This window comes from Corvus brachyrhynchos, unplaced genomic scaffold (assembly GCF_000691975.1).
Source record: "Corvus brachyrhynchos isolate BGI_N302 unplaced genomic scaffold, ASM69197v1 scaffold255, whole genome shotgun sequence".
Classification (NCBI taxonomy): Eukaryota; Metazoa; Chordata; class Aves; order Passeriformes; family Corvidae; genus Corvus; species Corvus brachyrhynchos.
The window spans coordinates 352,425-368,672 of NW_008238358.1; the positions used below are offsets into that span (position 1 = coordinate 352,425).

At 41.5% G+C, this 16,248-nt stretch overlaps 1 protein-coding gene across 4 annotated transcripts in view; it reads left to right on the forward strand.

Moving 5' to 3' along the window:
* Window positions 1-14,231, forward strand: part of PLEKHM3 (pleckstrin homology domain containing M3) — an 82,399-nt gene extending 68,168 nt beyond the window's left edge. For all 4 annotated transcript variants that reach the window (XM_017735637.1, XM_017735638.1, XM_017735636.1 and 1 more), the window contains one exon: window positions 10,719-14,231. In XM_017735637.1, the coding sequence (XP_017591126.1) occupies window positions 10,719-10,896 (178 nt within the window). In that variant the 3' untranslated portion in view covers window positions 10,897-14,231. The remainder of the gene's footprint in view (window positions 1-10,718) is intronic.
* The last annotated feature ends 2,017 nt before the right edge of the window (window positions 14,232-16,248 follow it).

Sequence of the window (16,248 nt, forward strand, 5' to 3'; positions counted from 1 at the left end):
AGCCAGAAAGGACTTTGGTTCATGTTTCACAAATGTGAAGTTATGGTTGATGTCATGCCAAAGACAGTGGTCTTTGTTAATGGTTTTAATTAAAACACAATCAGCATGCAAGGTTCTCCAATATTTCTCTTTCTTATTTTGTCATTCTGCTTACTCCTTTTGTATTCCTGATAAGCGAACCTTGTTTTTATCCCCAGCATTTTTTATTTCCCTTCCTAGTTCGTTTTCTCATCTCAATACTACACATGCACCTATGTGGAGCTAACCAGATTATTTCAGTTCCATATTTTTGCTCTGGAGGCAAGTTATGCCAACAGAAGAGCTTACACAGCTCCATCAGCTCCAAAGCAATGAGGGAGAAGGCCAGGTGGAGGGGTTTTGTGTTTGTTTCCATCTCTTGAAGATGCGAGAGTTTTCTGAAGCAGGTGTACAGACTGCTACAAAGACAAGCGTAAGGTGAGGAGGCTACTTAGAAATAGGGAGATGTACAGGGTAACCTGCAGCAAATGGAATGGCGAGTCCAAAAGGTTCATGTGAAGACTTGCAATTACACCTGAAAATTCTAATGATGTGTTCAGCTTTCCTTGTCAGAGCTCTGAGTAAACAGCTCAAATTTGTGATTTAGTTGTACTATTCTGAGTCCACAGTGTACAGAGATAATTGACTACAACTCCCTTTCCTCTGTCCTGGTTTTCTGGAATTGCTATCTACAGCAGAGTATTCATATTCTGTACACAGTACTGGACTGCCAGGTACCCTGGCTGAAGCTGGTGAGTTAAAGAGGAAAGAGCTGCTGAACTCCAAAGACCATGTTTTTCTTTTTGCATTTGAATGATTGTTCACTTTTGAGCTGTTAACTCTACCAGCAAACTGGGCTCTTAGGTTAGAAATATTCAAAAGCTGGTGCATGACAGCTTTTGCAGACTTCAGCTCTCTGCTGCATGTTTGAAAAGTGAAGCCTGCTTTTGTGTGTGTGTGTGTGTATGTGTATATGTATGTCTGTGTTGAGCTGGCATTTGGTTTTTTGGCTACCTCCCTGACTTTTTTTGCTCTTTGGAGAGAAGAGTGACAGCTGTCAGAGTGGCCATTACAATTCCAAGGTGGCTCTCAGTTGGCTGTTATCTTTCCATCCTCATGGCCTCTTAGATCAGCTTTGAGGTGAAGAGATTGTTTCTCTCCAAAATATTCTCAGCAGTTTCTGGCGCAGTGTTCGACAGGAATTTATGAAGGATGGGTATTCTTTAGATAGGTACAGCTGAGAGAAAAAGAGGGCCCCTCTTGAGGGCTGGAGTTTCTCTTTGGTCTGGTTGTTTGCTTGAGAGTCATTTTTGTCAGTCCTTGGGCAAACAGAGTGAATACCTGGGTTATGCACTCCTCAGGGTTTGAATACACATATATTACATACCCTTCTCTCGCTAATCAGTGTGACACATTCCTTTGTTGGCAAACGGTTCCAAAACAAACACAATTAGTTCACTTAATTAGTGGGTCTGTGGGCTGTGCTTGGCAGGCTCTTTACATCCCGCTCAACAATACAGCGCAACAGTTTGCTGCCCTGAATGTAAGGGTGGGCTCACAAAGTCATAAGCTTTCTAATGATATGTCCTTTCTCTGGCTTTTCTTGGGAGGTGGCCATTCTGCACAGATCTTAATGAAAGCTGTTATTCAGTAGTTGGACAATTTCTTAAAAATTGTCCCATCCTTTTGATGCCTCTTCCAGTCAGTTTGATTCTTCTGTCCCTCATTTCCCTCTTACCTGTCTTACCCGTATTTATATAATACTTAATCAGGGTTCTTTCAAAATTTCACCATTTCACCATGTTTTTGAAGGCCTTTAAATCATGAGAACTATATTTAAAGCCTCCTGAATTAATTGCACATTTCATGGACCAAATTTTCACCTAATGTGAACTCTCACAGCTCTGCTTTTGCTGGAGCTCTGGCAACTTAAACAAACTGAGCATCCACCTCCTATTTTATTTCTTGTATTAAATTTGCCCTGGGCTTAAATTTAGTGAGTAAACATATAAAATTACCATATTATATCACTTACTTTATATTTACAAGTGTTGTGCAATGACTTTAAATATCCTTGGCTGTAAATTGGCTTGTTAGAGCTATCGTTGCCTATTAGCAAGCAGGCACTTCCCCTCAAGTTGCTGATTTTGCTTGTTCTTCACTAATGTGGGGAAGAGTTTTTGTTTCTTTCTCCTAAAATTAAAAAAAAACCCAACAACCAAACAACAGAAGTGAAGTCTGTGTAGCCGCACAGCTGCCTATAATAGTGGCTGTATTTGTTTTATTACTTAGAACAATTTTTAACAGTTTTTAAATCTTAAGGAATACTGAGAAAATTACCTTTGGAATGAGAATATAATTCATTAAAACGTGTGTTCTGTCCCATCAGTTAATTAAGCATTTAATAATTGGCTATTCATTAATTTAATTAATGGCTATGATAAGATTATTTTCTGTTACCCAGTTGATAAAGTTTTGGTCTTACCTGAGTGTCATCATCCTAGTGATTACTTTCACAGGCAATTAAATTTGTTGTGTTTTGCTGGTAAAGTTACTTGGTTGTTAAGAACAATTTAGTCCATTCCTTTCCTTTTATGTGCTGACTGTGGATGTATGTAAACCATGGAGAGTTGCTCTTTTGTGTTCATATTCATTTATCAAGGCTAAATTGTTTTCACTTTACTAAGTTAATTTGTTCTGCTGCTCAGTTAAGACATGTAGACCTTTTAAGATACAAACCAGAAGACCCAAGTTTAAAATAGACTTGCCACAGAACAGGCTTGACTATATCAACCAGCTTGGATGCCTCCATAATCTTTGGCCACCATCCTGATAAGACCTGTGAATGTACTTTGCACATAGTGACAAGTCTTAATAAAGGCTCTGGGGCTGTGCATGCCAAAGTCTTTGCAAGGTTATGGCTTACTGTGTTATGGATGCTGTGTCACTGGGCAAATGCAACTTTGAGCATTTGGGAGAACGTTAAAGATAGATACTAGGGGGAGAGACTGAAATATGTACTGTACAGCATTTGCAGGAAATAACTTGGCACAGGTCAAAGGCATCACTCAAAGTACATAATTTTCCCTCTTGCTTTGATTGGTTTGTCTTATGCTAGAAAGCCTCTCCCCAACCCAGGCTCATCTGAGTTGTGCCAGTAGTTTAGTACCTAATTTTTGAAAGAGCTTAGCTTATCGGATGCTGATAGCTAGTTCAAAGCACTCTGAAGTGATCTGCTCAGCACTTCTCTGAGGAAGTGTGGGCACCTGAGTAGATGTTAAGTTCTCTTGGTAATTTAATTTATTGAATCTGTCAAAACTGATCAAAATCTTCTGGCCCAGATTGTCTTATTTTTGTTTGTTTATGTAAAAAGAAAACAATCAAATATACCAGCTTTTCCATCAAGTATTGTCTTTTGCAACTGAATTAGCTTTAAAGGTCGGTTTTACTTGCCTCCTGTCAGAGTGGTTTTTAACTAGAATGTTCAGCCTAAAGGCAGATACTTATTTCAAGTAGGAAAGTCTCTGCAGTGTTGCCTTGTGCTCTTCCCTGCTGGCTGGACATGGCAACTATCTTGCTTACACTTTCTATTTTGCAGCTTCCTTACTGTGCCTTCTTTTTCACTCTAGATATTTCCAACTTGCCAGTCAAGACCTTTTAATTCTTTCTTCTTCTTTCTCATGCAAGATAGACTTCTTTGTCTCCCAAATATGGTTCCTTGAAGCTTTTTAGCCCATTAAAGCCAACACTGTCAACTCTTAAGTGCTCAGAAATTCTAAGATCACCTTATGAATTTGTTGTTTATATATGTACTTTACTTCTTTAAATGTTAAGTTTCTTTCTTCCACCTTGGATCCAGGTAGGCATGTCTTCAACCTTAATGCAGAGTTGTAAAGTGTTTTCTTTTATGAAAAGCAAAATCCTGGCTTAGTCACAGGATTTTTGGACTTGAGACTTACGGAAAAATACAAAGTGATAGAATCAAATTATAATAGTGGAGGGCAATATGTTAATATTACTGTTAGTAGTATTGTCAGACTCTGCTTTTAAATCTTCAACCCCCACTTTGTGAATACAGTTTGTTAATAATAGGAGAGGTAGAGGGGTGCAGTGCAGTTTGTGGTGTGGCAGTTGTGGAGGCAGAGGATATGTGCCTGAGCAATGTAAACACCTGAATTTCTGTGGCATTTCAGCCTCTCCAATGCTTTTCAAGTAATGGATCTATCATGTGTAGGGCTTTTCTGTGCTCCAGAGTAACTCAACTCCACTGGCGGACGTGTAATCTCATGAGTTTCAAATTAAAAGTTTTAATACTGATTTTAGTGTCCCTTCACTGATTTCTTAGGAACTGCTGTTTACAGGTCACATTACTTGGCTTGGGATATCTCTGAGCTTAACTCGCCGAGCACAGTACTGAGGTCAATAGTCAGTCCTTAGTTCTCCTGCTTGGATGCAAGTATGGAAATATATGTAGATAATATAGCATAAATCCCTGAACCCACAGCTGGGAAGAAGCTGAGGACAGGCTTCCCTCCATAATCAGGAGTGACACAGCTTTGCCAAGAGGGCTCTGGGAGCTGCAGGATCCCATTGCTCCTGCTGCTATGTCCAGTGCAGTATCTCAGCCTGTGCACACCCCTGTAGGAGGAGAGCAGGTAGTTAAATCAAGCTGTTCTTGTTCAGCCCTGGCCTGTAGCAAGTTGTTCTGTGAGCACCCAAAATGAAGGCCTGCTTTGCCATTTCTCTGGATGTAACAATGGAAGAGTTGACACTGAAGCTCCCCTTCCCTGGAGCAGCACTGGTGGTTTTCCCTCCCCTCCAGAGCTTCCCACTTTTCCCCTCACTTGTGAGGCATTAATATCTCTGAGCACTTTGCACATCTGCTGGATGCAGTTGACCTTGGCAGTGGGTGCTGGCATGACAGGATGAGGGGCATGAGATGGCACAGATGGGTGAGCCAGGATGGGGGTTTATTCACCCATCTTCCCTGCTTCTTCAGTGCTTCTTCAGCATCTCAGTCTAGCCCATGCTGCATAAAAGGGAACAGACCCCGGTCCAGCAGTTTTCATGCTGGGTGGTGTGTCCTTTGGCCATCCTGGGGTGGCATTACTAGAGCAGCAGGGGTGGTGGTGTTCACAGACACCATGTGTGTTTAGACTGGTCCCTGCAGCTGCTCTGGAGGTGCAAGCCATGGGTGCTGTACTTGGTGAGTCCCACCAGTGCAGTCTGGTGGTCACTGTACACCCCTTGCTGGCTGCCCTCTCTAAGCAGCTCATCCCTCTGCGTTGGTTCCCCCAGCACATCAGCTGCTTTCTGTTGTTTCTGTACCCTCCGGGGCCATCCCGGGACCCAGTCATGCCATTATAAACAAGGAGTGTCTTCAGGCTCTGCTGGCTTATCAAGGGTGACCCCTTTCTGATGAGCAGGTGGATGGAAAGGAAAACTATGACTGTGCTTTGAATCACGACCAGTTCCCTGAACACTGAATTAATAATTTAGAGTGAATTTCAGATATATAATAACTTGAGGGACTGGGTAGTGGGCTCTTCCTTGTTTTCTGCTTCAGAGGCAAAGTTTTCAAAACCAAGTCTGAAAAGTATTAACAGTTTTTAAGTACAGTATATAAAAAACCCCATAGCTATGTCTAGTAGAGGCCGTGTCTGTCATACAAGGTATTACCTTAACAAGCTCCTTATAGGGACAAATCAATGTCATGTTAGTGCCAGCTTTCTTCCATTCATTTACTATGTGGGCATCCCTCCCTAGGCAGGCTCCTTGCATTGGTTTCTAGGCAACTGGAATAATATTGCTGCACGTGTGTGTCAGGCATTGATTGCCTTTGGGGCTTTTTTTGTGTTGTAAGTGAACACAGGCTAGTCCTTTTTCCTTTTCTTTGTGTTCTGCTAAAGGCTCAGATTTTTGAAGGGCCCGTCTGTGATAGTCACAGCTGAACAATTCAGAAATACTTGCAGACAGGCAGGTATGTGTAGTGTGGGACGGTAATCATGCTGGAATCCCCAGGCAATGCTTACTTCAGCTAGTGTGGTTTGCTCTTCTGAGTTTTTTAATAGGCAAGTTACAGGTGATTTAGTGTTTTGGATGCTTGGTGAAGGTTTAGCATCATCTAAGGAAAACATAATGAACAACCTCATTTAGTCCTGTTTTTACTCTTCATGGTGGGAAAGAAGATATTGAAGAGTTTAGTCAGTGAAGGGTTTGGCCCTAAATCAATCCGTGCTGAAGTTCATTTCAAGGGATTACTCACTTGACCAAATGTGTGCAAGGTCTGGCACAAGGGAAGTGAATTTTTTAAATGAAAAAATGAAAGCTAATATATAAAATTACAAAAGAAGGGGTGGTGGGTGAATATGGCACTGCAGTGAGACAGGGGAGCTCTTTCCCCTTCTCAGGTCTGCTAGGAGCCCCTGGCTGACCTTGAGCCAAGCCAGTTCACCTCTTGCTTCCCGTTGTGAGGTGGGAATGGTGGTATACCTGGTACAGCCAGTTAGGTACAGCCCATGTGCATGGGACTGAAGGCATCCTAATAAACCTTCTTGGTTCCAGCAGCTTTATCCCGACACAGTCCCACTGGTAAGTCTGTCAGCCAGTAAGGTTCCTAGAAGACAAAAACCCTGTCTGTCAGATGACATCCTGGGCCACCTGTTGATCACCCCTGCTTTATTTTGTCTGTTTAAGGTGAAAGGTCTTTGAGGCCTCTTTGTGTTGTACCCACCACTTCGGGCACCTGATCCTGCTCAGGGGCACTTAAAGATGGTGCAGTACAGAGGAGAAACATGAGCATAATCAATTGGTCGTGCAGCATCTAGAATTACTTGAGCCATAATCCTGTGAAAAATAGGTGGGAAGCATGAGAAGAACATGCCAAAATTTACAATTTACTAAATATTGATATGTTTCAAATGCCCAGACTTAATGGGAGATACTAACATTGGCATTTTCTCAGCATACAAGGAATGATTATATGCTTTTAATGTAGAAAGGCTTTTCTTTTGTAACTAGTAATGATAATAATAAGAGCATTATAATGCCTGTCTGGCTGTGGAGAGCTTTGCCCTTTCTCTTACACTTCCCAGTGCAATAGAAATTGTTTAGAGGATTGAATAATTCTCTGCATTTTTTTTTTACTCTGCACAAGTAAAACTTCCTTAAAACATAAAACACCCCCTAAAGTCTCAACAGAAACTGAGTTAGGTCGGGAAAGAGGGGAAAAAAAGAGAAAACACCAAAATAGAGAGGAAGCTATTTCATCTGCCTTCTTAGAAGACTACAAGTCTGCGTGAAAACAACATGCACTGTTCACTAAGTCTTCAAATACGGATTGAAAAATAGCAAGATGCTATTAATGTGCAGTGTCACAATATCATTCATTAAAGAAGGAAACATGAAAGGCCTGAATGGCTATGGGCTCATCAGCTTATTATCAGTGGTGAATAGCATTCTCACAAAGGATGTAGGGACTTCTTGGCCTCTAGACAAAGAATAAGTCAGGATTCAGAAATAGCACCTGAATTGTGAATTACCTACGACAACAACAAGGGTTAAGGAAAAGATAAGTAAGTGTAGTGAACTATTAAGTGAGCCTTTTATAGGCTACAAAATATATTTTATTCCTCCAGAGAAAATAATTTTTATATATATTGAGGCTTGAAAACAACAAAAAACCCCATGAAATTCACATATGGAGATAAAATTCGATCTCAAGATTATCTAGGAAGCAATCTGTTTGTAATACTCTAAAAAGGAATATAATGTTCGTGCAGTTTTTGGTATCACTGGAGAATTTCTCGCAGTGAGATTAGAAATGGTCAACCAGTCGGCATGCCAGGGGCAGTTAAGACTGACTGTATTTGATATGAGGAAAAATAAAGCTGTGTAGGTGGCTTGGGGTTGTATAGCTCCACCACTTTAAAAAGAGTAACTTGCCAGTTGGCACAAAAGCAGAGCAAGATCAACATTGCCCCCCTGCCCTGGTGACCTTTTTTTGTCAGTGAGGGGGACACAAGCATGCAGTGAAGGCTGATATCGGTGTCCTCTCTACTTGTTCCCGTGCAGAGCTAGAGGCAGCTTTGTTCTCCAAGTCAGAGCACCCTTCCTCCAGGCTGCTGCTTTGTTGTCATCTGCACCCCTTGGCTGAGCACCCCTGGGCTCAGCCTTCACCAGAGAAGGCAGAAAATAAGTCTTCAGAGCAGCAATCAGGGGTGGGGGCACCAGAATGGACCAACCATGGCAGCAGTGGGTGCCGGTGCAGTGACTGTGAGCTCAGGGCTGGCTGGCTGGCTGCTCTGCCTCTGCTTAGTGCCTGACAGTGTGGGGTCCTGGGCAGAGCTTCAGCTACTGCACCAGCTCTAATGAATAACAGTTCAGACAGTTTTTCTCTCTGTTTTGATTCTGAACGATGGGAAAAATGTTTGTTAATCTTTTCCACTGAGCTTATTTCTGAAAAATGAATTCATATTAATTTGAACACCATCAGTCTTTGTTTGCTCTGCTGATTGCCTTTGACTTGAGAGAGCAGGTGTGCTGGCTCCTCTCTCATCCTGCTCAATCCATTTCAGCAGCAACTTCTGATAGGTTTTGTCATTTCCATGCCTGCTGTAGAGAAATATTGGGCTAGCATAGGGAGTGGCGATGCGAGAGCTCAGAATTACACTCCTCATCAATCATTACCCTCTAGCAACTTCCAGGGCACTGTAAACTGCTGACTAACAAGGGAGAATTAGCTTGATAAAATCGCCATTAGTGTCAGTTCAGAGTGGTGTAAAGTTTTAAAGACACTGCTGTCTTCTGTCTCTTCTTTGCCCATTAGTGTGTCTGTTTGTGGAGATCCCAACCCAGCAAAGCACGTAAGCACACTTAATGGAAGGCAGATCGTTAATCGCAAAGAAATCACTGGGATATGAGTCCTAAGCATGTGTTCATGTGCTTCAGTGAATAAGGGCAATAACACACACTCTCTGAGCTCAGGAATTGTAAATGGCTCTGTGCGAGCTGGTTTCTTGATTCAAAACCAGATTTAGACTCTGTAGCTGGACTGAGAAATACAACAGTCAAGTTTTACTGCAAGAGAGCATGGAAGCCAGTAGATACACTGCTTTATACTTAGCCTCATTCACCTTCCTTTTCTTACTCATATTTGAGTTATCAGTTTATGCTAGTTAGAAATGTGCCTCCTTAAATCTCTGCACAGCCTTCTCAAAGCTCTGCAGTTACTAAAATTTAGGCCGTGTTTGGACCCATGCATAAAACTTCAAGTGCAGCCAGACCAAGAACAGTTTTTTTAAAAGTTACAGGTGAGATGCAGCTGATAAGCTAACAGGTTCTGTTAGCTTATGGACTTCTCTCAGTATTGTCAAACCGCATGCCCAATACTGTAGTTGGCATTATGGCTTCTCAATTTTTGGGGGTTTCTTCATGGTTTCAATTTTTCTTCACAGTCTTGAAGACAAGAACCTTACTTCTATGAAAAATAGGTTCAAAGCAAACCAACAAAAAACCCCACTAAAGTTATAACAATGGACACTTGGACTCTCATATACAATAGCTACAAGAAAGGGGAAAAAAAGTGCAAGGCATTTCAAGATGTCTTACAGAATCACCAAGGGTGACCAGAAATCCCTTATTTGAGTTTCAGAATTGCTCTAAAGTTTGATGTTTTGTTGCTTTTATTATTTGATTATCCAACTGAAATCTAAGACGTTTCACCTCTGACAGTCCTCCTTTTACTTTTTCCTTTGGTTACAAAGCTGTAGCAACTTAACTCATCACTACAGATAGTTATTTGCATTGAAAGGCTGAGAATGTCCAATTGTTTAGTTGTAGCCCACTCAGGATTGCCAGATACTTCATTGCTCAACATCCATCTGCAACTGGGGCTTGATCTGCTGTGACATTAAGTTCATTGCCTCACAGTGCCCTGAAAGTAAACCAGTCATCTTGTTTGAGCAGTTGATTTGTTTGAAGTCTTAATGTCACATTTGAGAACAGAATAGCACAGCTTTGAATGCCAGAAGCATAGCTCAGTGTGTTGATCAATTGATCAACATAGATCAGTTGTGTTGATCTAGTCCAGTCTTCCACAGGACACAGAGCAGACAATATCACCTACTTCTGTATCATTTTCCACTTTGTGAAATGACAGCTTCTCCTGCTGTTGCAGTGGACTGTTCTTTACTCTTTCCAGAACAGCTGACCACTGGAGCTTCAGTGAGGAATATGTCATATCATGACTGTTGCAAATCACAGACTCCGTTTCTGCAAATGCTAAAATATACCGTATTGGAAAATAATATTGTTACTCCTCATTTACAAATCAAAGCAAGACTTGTCTTTCATAAAACAAAGTTGATGTCTTTTCAGTGATAGACCTGAATACTAGTTACTAAGAAGGTAAGTTTTAATCCTTCTAAAAATTTGTTTGTGAAGTAGAAGTGCTGGGACAGATTCTCAGCAACTGCAAAATGGATGCAAGTCAACTTATTTTAGTGGTCCTGAGTAGCTTTACACCAGCAGAGGTGTGGGCATGCCAGTGTATTTTACAATGCCACTCTTATGAAGCATAATGCTCTTTGAGCTCCCAGAATGATTTCAAGGCATACCTACTGCCCTCAGCCCACGTGAAGCCTGTTGCATGCTCTGGTCCTATTTTGTGATTCAATTTTGACACTGATTTGTGTTTGCAGGTGTGAAAGCTGTGGTGCTGTCTTCCACTCTGAGTGCAAAGTGAAGGCTGTACCATGCCCCAAGTGTGTGCGTAAAGAATTGCAGAAGAAGCAGAAATCCTTCTGGAGGCAGCTGAATATGGACGAGAACTTTGAAGAGTCTTGCAACATGTTTGAATTGTCGTATCAGAACACATGAGTTCCTTGAGGCAGTGGCCAGCCTGAAGAGAATCCCTCTCCCAGCTGCCAGCTCAAGCAAATTCTCAGCTTAGACAGGCAGAAATTTTTTTGAAAAATACTACCTGACCTTCTTCATCTGTGAACAAGAGCTGCCAAAGTGGCCATAAAGCCTTGTTGGCTTTGAAATACCAATGGCGGAACTGCACTGAAGTCCAGCCGTTAGCTCTCATACAAAATGTGGTTTACGTGAAATGCTTTAGGTCTAGCTAATTAAGTACCCAACTTTCTTTTCCACCTCTGGAGAAGACTTTATCTCAAGGCAGAAAATACTTGCTGCCATGACTGCATTATTTTTTATGTTGTTCATTTAGAATTGATGAATCATCTACTTATTTATATGTATTATTTATTTATTAGTAGCCTTGGCAGGGGTTCTGGTGAGGTGTTTCACAGAACCCAATAGAGCAGGAATTAATTTAAATCCACTGTCCCCTTCTGTTATGGGCATGTGGTTCCATTTCCTCATGTTTTCAGAGAACTATCTTAAAGGATCAGTACATTTACATTTTAGAGGATCTCCTTGCCAAGGAGAAAGGATCTCCGATCAAACTTTACTCGGGGTGCTTACAAACGTAAGATGCAGAATAATTCCTTCAGTTATGTTTATACATTTATAACCACCCCAGTGAACTACTTCATATTCAGATAAGCATGGGACTTGCTATTCTTTTTGTTCAGGCTGGGAATATCAGTTCAGCTCTGTCACTGAAGTCCGTTGAGATTTACACTGGTCACTCTTGATTTATGGGAGGCCGTGTCCTCATCCGTAGTAACGTGATGTTGGTTCTCCTCCTTCCAGTCTGAAACTTTAAGGCATTTTAAATGTTCACATTGGTTTTCTTTTTATTTCATGAAGTTTACTTTAAATGTTTTTCTAATCTGAGCCTGTTAAACTGATAGTCAGGAAAGTGGTCTTGCCCATTTTAGTTAGAAAGTACCTCCAAAATTGTGAAACACTAGTTTGCTGTTTTCATGTGCAACTTGTGTCCTGCATTCTCTTTGAGCTCCAAGGCATTTATAGTTCTGTAATGACTTCTTCCATGGTGGAGAGTGAAGTTCCTCGACGTATGATTCTGCTGCACACACCTGGAACACAGGGAAGTATTAAACACAGTAAATTATTTTGTAAAGGAAAGTACATGATGGATTTAACTGGGGAGGTGTGTGTCGTTACTGGCAGTATGTTTAATTCATGGCGAGTTCACCTTCAATGAGCAGTTAGATTGTCTTCCCCCATTTCACATTCTTAACTCTTTTTCACCCCCTGCAGTGATATGTGTATTACATACATATGAAAGCATTCATATATGTATACACACACACATTTATATACAGAAAGCAAATAATGGTTTCAGGAGAATAATGCCAGTTGCATGTGTCTTTTTCCTCTCCTCTCACATAGGTTTGTGAAAATACAGAATACTGATTTTTGCTTCCTATATAATCTGCAGACTGTTGTATTCAAGGCAGAAAGCAGTTTTGATTGTCGAAGCATCTCACTAATTGCTGAAGTATTTTAAATAAAAGAACAGGGTACATCATGCTTACATTAAAAGGTAAAATGCTACAATGAGTTGCCTTGTACTGGAATGTAAGTGGTTACCTTTTCCAGCTGCCAGTCAAAGAAAAAGTAACTTAATCTGAGCTTTCTCAAATTTGAGTGCAACTACTATATACATAGAAGCATGTTTATATCTGTATACATTAGACAACCAGTGCCTTTCCTTTCCAGAAATCCTTCTTTCATTGGGATTCTTTAGAAGGAAGTGAGGGTTTTTCCATGTTCTTGGCAAAGTGCTGTAGGGATTCCCATACTTAATAAACTTGATGAATCATGAACCTTTGTCACTAAAATTAATACTTCCCATACACAGTGGTGTCTCTGTCTCAGCTCACTGTTCCTCATGTGAAATGAGTTGCTTTTGGCTATCACCCTTAAAGGTATAATGTTCCTTGCAAATCCATTCCCATGCAAAGAATTCCCTGTGTGTTCAGAAATGCAAACACTGGGGAAGTATTGTAGAATTAGTCAGGCAAACAGGAACTGCACTGGTACTGGCTGAATAAACAGAACGCTCCCATGTTGTTCAGCTTGTGTCACTACAATTACTCCTGTGGCAAAGCCAGTAGCTCTGAAAGTGTCAGAATCTGGCAGATACTATTTTGAATTATCTGTAGACGTAATGTTTGGTCATTAAAGAAAAAATGGTGGTGTTTTCATATCACCATGCTCTGGTATTTATGATACCTCACAGTGCTGTTCATGTCCAGCTCAGCTTAGAGAAGGCTGCTTGAGTGCACTGTCAAAAACCATATGGAGTCAAGGAATCAAGGTTCAGACACTGCAAACTATTAGTTACTTTGACAGATGGCCTATCTCCAAAGTACCAGTCATGTGGGTGGTTGGATACTGGAATTGAATTCTGGAATAACAACATAGACATCATGGGAGTCGCTCTGGGTTTGTACAGGTATTACAGAACAGTTTCTTCGCTAACAGAGATTTACAGGATAAAAATAGTATGATGTTGGCAAAACTGCTGAAATTAGCCACGGGTCTGAAACCACTGCCATTACCAATAGCATAGAGCAAAAGCATGTTATGATATTCTGTCAGTGCCCAGAGCTTTATGTAGAAGGATACTGTACAATACAGATCATGTTATTTGCTTTAAAATCCAATGTTGTTGTAAACCAGCTAGTTCCTAAAATGAATAGACATTCATTTCTACTTTGGAAAACTTTCACAGTAGCTCTAGGAGCAGGCTGTAATGTGAAAGATTATGTCCTCTCAGGGATGCCTAGCTCCTATCTAAAAATAGTTATTCCTCATGAATGGGTAAGATAAAGTATTCTGTCACCAATTTTTGTAAGCATAATGAAAGGCTTAATTCTGCCCTCAGTCGATTTTCTTGCAGGAGCCATCTGCAAGCAGGAGCCTCAGCCTGGGGTTCTGCAGGTGGTTTGGGTTTCAGACAGCGCTGTACCCTTGCATGGTTGTCTCTGCTGTACTAACAGTGCTCCGTGCTGGTCCCCACTGCTACTCCCTGCCCGTTCTGCAGCCCACAGCCTGCACGTGGCTCTGCTCTGCAGCCTTCTGGATGAGCATCAGCCGGTAAAGTTCCTGGGGTCTTTGCAGATTGCACGACTCTGTCTGCACCCCACCCCCACCCCAGGTGAAATTATGTATTAGTACTTCCAGTCTTGTCCTACCCACGCATGAAATAAATTGGAACAATGCTATTTCATTGTGAATCAATAATAAAATATGCTGTTTGTCTTCTTCAAAGAGAAGATGCTTTCATAGCTGACTGAGGAGGAATTGATCTGTTATGCAGTTACTGCTTTAGCATTTGTACAGAACTTACCAATGTAACTTACCTTACTTCACTGCAGTGAAGTACCAAATAGGATGCTTCATTGCAGTGGACTATAGCTTCACACTCTACAGGTACTTATATTTGTTAGCCTGGTATTATTTTAATCTAGGGCACTATAGAGATCCTTATTCAAGTCTTTTCCTCTTTAAGCTGACCATCTACCTTTCCTTTAATGGGAAGATGGGCCTACCTAGGGGATGCAAACTGCAGCTCTTTCTTTATTATCAATCTATGAAGAGAGAAATTTGTATTGCTTGTGTAGGAATCTTCCTATTTTTTTGGGGGGGTTTATTTTGTCTGTCTTATGTGGTGGAAAATGATGGGTTCATGATGTGACAAAACATCCTGGCTGGGACATATCAATATGAGCTCACTGCTGGGATTGATAAGAATTGGCAGGTGTGAGGGAAGATACTTTTTGGTGAGGAACTTAAGTTTTTCACAGTACTCCACAGGCTCTGATGGCCCCGTTAGGAGTGAATCATCAGGGTATCTCTAGAGCTCCTCTTGTCAAGGCTTCTCTTATTATTGGGATAGTGTGTGTATTATAATGGATTGATGATAATGTCCTGAAAGATTTTGTAGAAGAGCAGAGGATGTCTGTTTACAATGAAATGGGGAAGCTGCCCAGTTGAATTTTGCTTTCTAGCAACAGAAGCCACCGAATTTCCTAGGCTTCTCAAGGTCACTGCCTGGATTGCAGCTGACTCTTGATCTGTATAAAAGAAATTAATTGAATAATCATCACAATCTTCTCATTTTTTTTCTGCTGCTCAGCTGCAAGCCAGTCTCCCCTCTCTCTCCACTGTGTCCCTGTCCTTACTCACAGTACTGAGCCTATAGCCAGACTTGGAGCTTCATAGCTCATTGTGTAGCTTTTTGAACCGGTTGAGTCCAATCATTCTCTCCTTCATAATTTGCCTTCCAATTTTCCCTTCCCAGTAGGAGTGCCTTACAGTACTGTATATTAGCGTCTCTCTTCCTGTTTTGGATTTTCTGATTGCATCTGCTGTTGGATTAACTTGTAGACTTAAACTGAAACTCTCCTGTCGCTGTGCCTGCTCTTTGCAGGGGCAGCTGAGTAATCAGTTTGCTTGTTCTGCCCTCATGAAGTGAGCTCTACAGGCTGCATGTACCAGCTCTGAAGACACCATGCTGTGTGGGAACTCCTCACTTTTGCTCATTTTGGTGCCTTAAATTTTGAGAAGTGAGTAATTTTTTTAGAAATGCTCTGCCATGGTGCAACATGTTTGGCATTGGAGCTTGAAACCCTTGCTCATAACAGTTTCCATCTTGCTAGGAATGGTAACCATAAAATTTGTTTACTATCTATGCTTTGTGAGGGCATTATGAGAGAGGATAGCGTGGAGATGGTATTGGTTCTTAGTATGTGTATTTTTGAGACTCACTGGGCTGCTTAGCCCGAGATTGCAGTTGTGCAAGACCTTCAGAAGCAGTGCATATAATAATGTCAAGTACAGGGAATTAAAACAGGGTCAGGTCACATGCAGTTTTGCTCCTCCTGGAACCCCTGGCCAGTCCACACCACGTGGGCAGGGACTCCCATACAGTGCTGCCTTCTCACTTGCACAGCAGGGTCCAGTGCTGTGGGAGTGAAGACATTTCCTCAAAGCTCAATTTTAATGCAGCCTGGCTCCCAGAAGGCTGACCCAGTGAGGGTTTGGTCGTCCTTACCTTAGAGAGAAGGTTAATGAAATTTTAGCATTATTTGCTAAAGTATGTGGCACGTGTCAGCCTGGGCCATGTGTCCATAGTGACCGTGATCTTACAAGTCCACATTTGACACCAGTAGCAGGAATCCCGTTTGACAACAGCAGTGCTGTTACTGCAGTTTAGCAATACAGTGAGGAGACAGTCTGGATAATAATGTGCAAAGTCCTTCTTTACCTGAAAAACCTGGTGTGGCCATG